This window comes from Pterocles gutturalis, unplaced genomic scaffold (genome assembly GCF_000699245.1).
Source record: "Pterocles gutturalis isolate BGI_N339 unplaced genomic scaffold, ASM69924v1 scaffold16740, whole genome shotgun sequence".
NCBI lineage: Eukaryota > Metazoa > Chordata > Aves > Pterocliformes > Pteroclidae > Pterocles > Pterocles gutturalis.
Window position 1 is genome coordinate 21,348 of NW_010146200.1, and position 5,858 is coordinate 27,205.

Below are 5,858 nucleotides of genomic sequence, written 5' to 3' on the forward strand. Positions count from 1 at the left end.
ACATTTTTGGCTCATTGTGCCTATCAGAGATGGTAGTCAGAGAATCAAAAGCAGCAGTGACAAAGCTGGGATAATAAAACACTTCTGAAATTGTTTCCAACAACGTTTAGAGATACTTTTTCTAACTGTTGAGCAATTTGCTATACTTTTAGGAGTTGCCTTTGAGAAAGATAACCCATGAGATAGAAGATGTGTTAGAATCTCTCTTTTCTAGAAACTGATCAACATTTACAAGCAGTTATTAGAGAGCTGTGTAGATCTATCTGAAAAACAGTGTCAGTGGCAATTACAGAGGCAAAAGCTTACATCCAGCTCTGCTACTCAAGTTTCTTTGCAGAGCTCTGTTTGGGTTGTACAGACAGACTGCAGCTGGCTCAAGGAAGGGAGAGATGCAAAGAGCTTCCTGATTCCTTGTGCTCATTGTGTGATGGCTCTCTAGTATTTCCATGCCTTCTCAAGGGCAAAGCATTCTCCACTTAGGTGGTCCAGGGCCTGAGGATCATGGGGAAGTGCTGTTTCACTCTCACCAGTAGACAAGGACTATGTACCAGCTGTGTTTGTAAAGTGGCTTCCACCTCTGTCCAGCTCACAGTGTCCATACGAGATTGCTGAATCAAAGACAATCTGTTGGAGCAAAGATGACCACTCAAGGCTGTATTGATGTTTAGTGCAGAAGTAGAAAAGGTTCGGCTGTGGAAAACGAGTGCATTTAACAGAGAGCAGCCATGTTTACCTCACAGGCTAAGCATATCTAAGCTGTCGATCTTCTGATCAGAAAGCAGATTTCTAGTTCAATGAAACTCTTCAGGCTGATCGGCTGTGGGTTTGTCTCCAATGAACCAAAGGAGGGTTCACCATAGGTAGAACACCTCTGCAAAAAGAAAAGGCTGTGAGTCTGTTATTACTTGGGCATTGCCAGTTGTCCCTTTCTCTTGACTTCCCCTTAACACTTTATTAATAACATGAGGGGCAGAATAGGGCAGGAAACAATGAGACTCAAATTCTCATAGATCAAGACCTTGCTGCCTCATTAGAGAGGCAGTTTTAGTGTTGGAAGGCAGAAACAGCTCTGAGAGATCATTGGCTTTTCTTGGCAAAAAAATTGCCTCAGCTCTGATGAATATAGGACAGCTCTTTGCATCTAATTTTAAAATTCTGGAAAAAGTAGCCTATGTCTGTCATTGCTCTAGGAGAGGAAAAATGTGTGGGGGAGAGACAGGAAAAGAGGCGGTGAAGTCTGCGGTTCCCTAGATGAGAGGTTCCAAAACGTAACAGACTGTCAAGACAAAACTTCAACAAGGAATTTTTAAAGCATTTCCTGGTTAAAAAAAAAAAAAAAAAAATGCTCAGTCTTCAGAAAACCCATATGGAAATCGAATTGTTCATCAAGGCTGGCACCCTGAACCAAGCAACTGGCATGTGAGGCAGAGCACTGGCTGCCACCCTTGATGTGAGTTCAGCTCAGGAGCCCAGCCTGACACCTGCACGGCTGCACTGTCCCGGTCTGAGGCTGCCCACTGCTTCCTATCATAAGACTGTTTTCCAGTTGTTTATAACACTGCCAGACATTAGATGTTCAGGCTGAAACTTTCCACACCAGATGTCTGCCTCAAAACAATTTTAATATTTTTTTTTTGCTTTCTTTGTCAAAATGGTTTGACTACAGTTGAGGATGAAGCTCCTTCTTTATCCATGCAAAAACATTTTCTGGCAACATCATATTTGCAAATGTCTGGCATTTCCCTGCTGTGGATCACAGATGTGAAGTTTTGACACCTGAGGAACCTTTGTTGGCCCAGATGTGTCTACTGCTATCTCTGCAAAAATCCACCCAAACATAAAAATCTCCAAGAGCAACAGCAGAGATGTGCCAGGGTTTAGCAGCCAGGTGCTCAGCAGATGTAGCCTGTGCTGACCCCCTCCATCCAGGAGTGGAGCAGGACATGGCTGCAGGCCACCACAGGTCCAGCCCATGGGGCTGAGAGCAGAGGACTTGCCCTTCCTCTCCCTCAGGCCACAGGATTTGGATAAACAGGGAAGGGAAGCTGACAGATTTGCCCATGGAAGGGGAAGGAGATGAACACTGGTGGAAGAGGGCAAGAGCTGGCCAAGGAGGCTGAGACCATCTGAGGAGACCAGAACTAGAAACTGAGGTCAGGAAAAGGAAAGCTAGGAAGTTGTGACCACAGAGACAAAGTGAGAAACTAGGGATGGAGGAGGGAAGGGGGGGACCATGGTCAGACATGACTGGAAAGCAAAAGGGTCTGGTAAGACTGTCTCTGAGGAACTTGGTCAGACCTCCTGAGGGTCTGAGAGAGAAGCAGGACATCCCCAACCAGGAGGAAGCCAGCAGGAAGGGGGGTGGCACGTGCAGAGCAGGAAGGGGAGCCCAGTTGGGAAACTGAGACCCTGAGTCCTGAAGGTGAGGGAACATGGGTCAAATGCTGGGATTGGAATGGGTCAGGAATGGAAAAAGGAAGGAGGAGCTGAGCCTGAAGGGCAGGGGACAACCAGCCTCGGTGTGCACATGGGGAAAAGGGGACACCTGCACCCAGAAGAGGATGATGTTTCTGAAGGGTTGGGAAAAGCCAAGCACAACGGAGATACTTGTTGTATGGCAGCAACTTGTACATAAGCTTTTCAACATCTACAGCATTAATTAGGACATTTGCAGAAGGGGGATAAGAGAGTACTTAAATCCTTAGCCCCCCAAAACTTTATCACATGATAGCACACTGACACCACCTGATGGTTTAAACTATCAACAGGTTTAGAACTTCAGGTGTCCTGGGCAGAAGTCAGCTACCTGAACTCCTGTAACAGAGTGGGGGAAGCATGTTGCTGGTGGTTAACCCTTCCTGGGTCTTGTTAATTGTGTATTACCTGCATCCTGACTTTGTGGTTTTATTCCCAGGCAATATTGCCATTGGTCTTAAAGAACTTTAAAAAAATAAGGTATGGTAGCTGAATGCCATACATAATTTCTGTGTTCTGCAAATTCAGTTTGAGGTGCAATCAGTATAAGTAGGCATAACCCTGCGTACCGTTAAACACTCTAACACGAAGGACTTTTTGTGGAGTATATCCACATATGTACACACATAAAAGCCCACAGGTCACACCTGCTAAAACAGCCCAGAAATCTAACATATGATATAAAACATTAAAAGAAAATTAATCAACATCTTAGCCAAAAATCTCTGTCTACACAGAAAGAGCTAGAACAAGCTGAAAAACAATCTTTTCTTTGCAGCAATCAGCAGCCAATGGACATGAATCACAGCCCTTTTTAGTGTGATCTACATGATACCTTTAGGATAGTCTTGGAAACTAACAGTGATTTGTTATTATACACAGTATCCTGTGGCTAAGCTGGCTGCTTGAGAGTGGTAGCCAAATTTAAGTGAAAACAATCACAGATGTACAGATGTATGGACAATCCCATCACAGTGAATAAACTATAAACCAGTTCAATTAACAAGGAAAGCTCTTGCATTTATTCTAGGCAAAGTGGATAAAGTTTCAAAATTTGATTAAAGGACTAACTAGTGGTTTACTATTATGCTGAGTAAACTTGTGTCCCACATGAGGACAGAATTATCATCGCTGCCAATGATACAATGGTTAGTATTCTATATTAGAAAGCACTTTCTGGTTTAAATAAAGTGATTCCTACATGTAAGAAACCAGTGATTTGTCATGCATAGGTAATGTATACAAGACTGATTGCTCCTAATGCCTTCAAAGAACTGATTGCTGAGGTTGTAAATTAAACGCTTGTGAATGGTGAGCAGGCAAAGGGGCTAGTCATCAGTCATCCTGAGGCACACATCACTCACCACTGCTAACTTCTTGTGCTGGCAACAGCAGTCTCCAATTAAGCACATAACTTAGCATTTCTTTTCTAAAACACAGGTCAGCATGCAGTGCAGTTCACAGAGTAGTGTGTGGTCATCTCTCACAATGGGGAGGATTTCTGAAGTGAAAAAAAAGTATTAGCTTGTTTTGCTCTGCTAGTGAAAAACAAATAATTTGTTCTGGACCACACACCGAATTAATAATTTTTGGACACACTACACATGTAGGAACTTGTTCCAGTTTTTTTTCTGTTTGTTCTAAACTATTGTCCTGGATTTTCTCACATCAATGTCTCTGAAAGTCAGATCTGAAAAATCCTACTCTCAAGGTGAGGCTTCAACTTAAATTTTGCTGCATGTATTATATTCAGAAGAAAGGTTAATTCCCAGGCAATGTGCTCTATTATTACTAGTTGTTGCTTATTTTGAAGTCCTGGATAACATCTCCTAATAAAACAAAAAATAAAATTTCTCAATAATTTCTGGCAAACAAGTGAACAACTGATGAACACGTGTTTTTAGAGGAAAATTTTCAATACTAGGATAGTAATTCCTGCAATTATAAATACCTGAAATTAAAAAAAAAAGTGTATTTAACAAGTATTCTAAATGCTCTGACTTGCATTTTGGTTCAGATTTTGCTTTTATTTTGCATGACTGACAGTAAAAGTTTAATTTAAGAACAAAGTATACAACAAATAATAATAACTAGTAAGAAGACATAAAATATTAAACTGTGAATATGGATTAACATAGAGGAAAGATTCTCTTTCCTCTGCTGCTAAACATCTGTGCAACTAAACTATCACAAAAAAAGTCCACAAAAAAAAACAGCAAAAAGACCACCTCCTTGCACATTAAATGCATGCAATTCTGGCAATTTGGATTAAGAATGATAGCAAATAAAGATCACCTACCTTCACAGATCCGTTCTCATAGTCAGATCCTTGCAGCAGATGTAGAAAAGAAACCATGAAAATATTCACAGTTACCCACGGTTTGTACATTCTGGTATTTAAAATCCACAGGTTACTACGCAGTCGTTGTCATACAGCTAGAGGCGTCTGTTTCGAAATGCATTTCTCTATCACCAGTACAGAAAAGAAAAGCTTCCAGAATTTCTCTTATAAACTCACAAAGGATCCCAACATCTGAGAGCAAATATCTGGCTTTTTACTGCTCAAAACAATTGTAAGTTCATTTAGAGAATGTCATTTCTTAGAGCAGGTTTTAGAGACACTTGAAAGAAAATCATGATAAGGGTTTAAATAGATATATATCTGTATATACACATACACACTCACAAGTGATCAGGTAGGGATTCCAGTTAATTAAGTTAATATATCTTCCGTCAAGATACAAAGAGGCATTCAAAATCCAACTTTGGTCCAGAAAATGTAAGAAATCTGCTCTATTCTGTGCTCTGTGTTTCAGCAGGCTTTTAAGACGGTAGTGTAATGGCCAATGCTTTGAGCTCAAGAGCTGTAATCCAACTCTGTATTAAAACTTTTTTCACAGCCTTCATGGAAGCTTGCAGAAGCATGTGTCTTAAATCTGATACAGACTTTGGCAGTAACACAGTCAAATTTTGGCTGTAATCCCATTTTGTCCCTACCAATAGCATAGCAGCTTTTAAACTAACTGATGCAATCTAGACTCCCATTATTTTAAAGAAGATTACCTGAAACATGAAACTTCAGCACACGTTCTTACACAGCACACATATTTTAAGTCACTTCTCTGAAAAAAAAAAAAAAGAGGGAGGGAAAGGAAAAGAGAAAGACTGACTTTCTTTCATGTGTTCTATCTTATGTGGCATAGGGTTTTCTGGATAGATTTGAATAAGGAAAGTAAAAAACTACAGCAAACAAGATTTTGATTTTTTTTAATTGAAAGCTCATGAAGCTATAGATAAAAAAAGGGAAAAAAATATTTTTATTGCAGCAAAACACAATCATTATTTCTGCCCCAAGATGTGCATGCATTTTCTCTGTATATTTC

The 5,858-nt window shown here is 40.5% G+C and overlaps 1 protein-coding gene across 1 annotated transcript in view; it reads right to left on the reverse strand.

Annotated features, from left to right (window-relative positions):
• FIGF (c-fos induced growth factor (vascular endothelial growth factor D)) overlaps positions 1-5,407 on the reverse strand; it is a gene marked incomplete at its 3' end in the record, with an annotated part of 25,732 nt that extends 20,325 nt beyond the window's left edge. The window contains exon 1 of the mRNA XM_010085655.1: positions 4,775-5,407. Within this exon, the coding sequence (XP_010083957.1) occupies positions 4,775-4,864 (90 nt within the window). The remainder of the gene's footprint in view (positions 1-4,774) is intronic.
• Between the last annotated feature and the right edge of the window lie 451 nt (positions 5,408-5,858).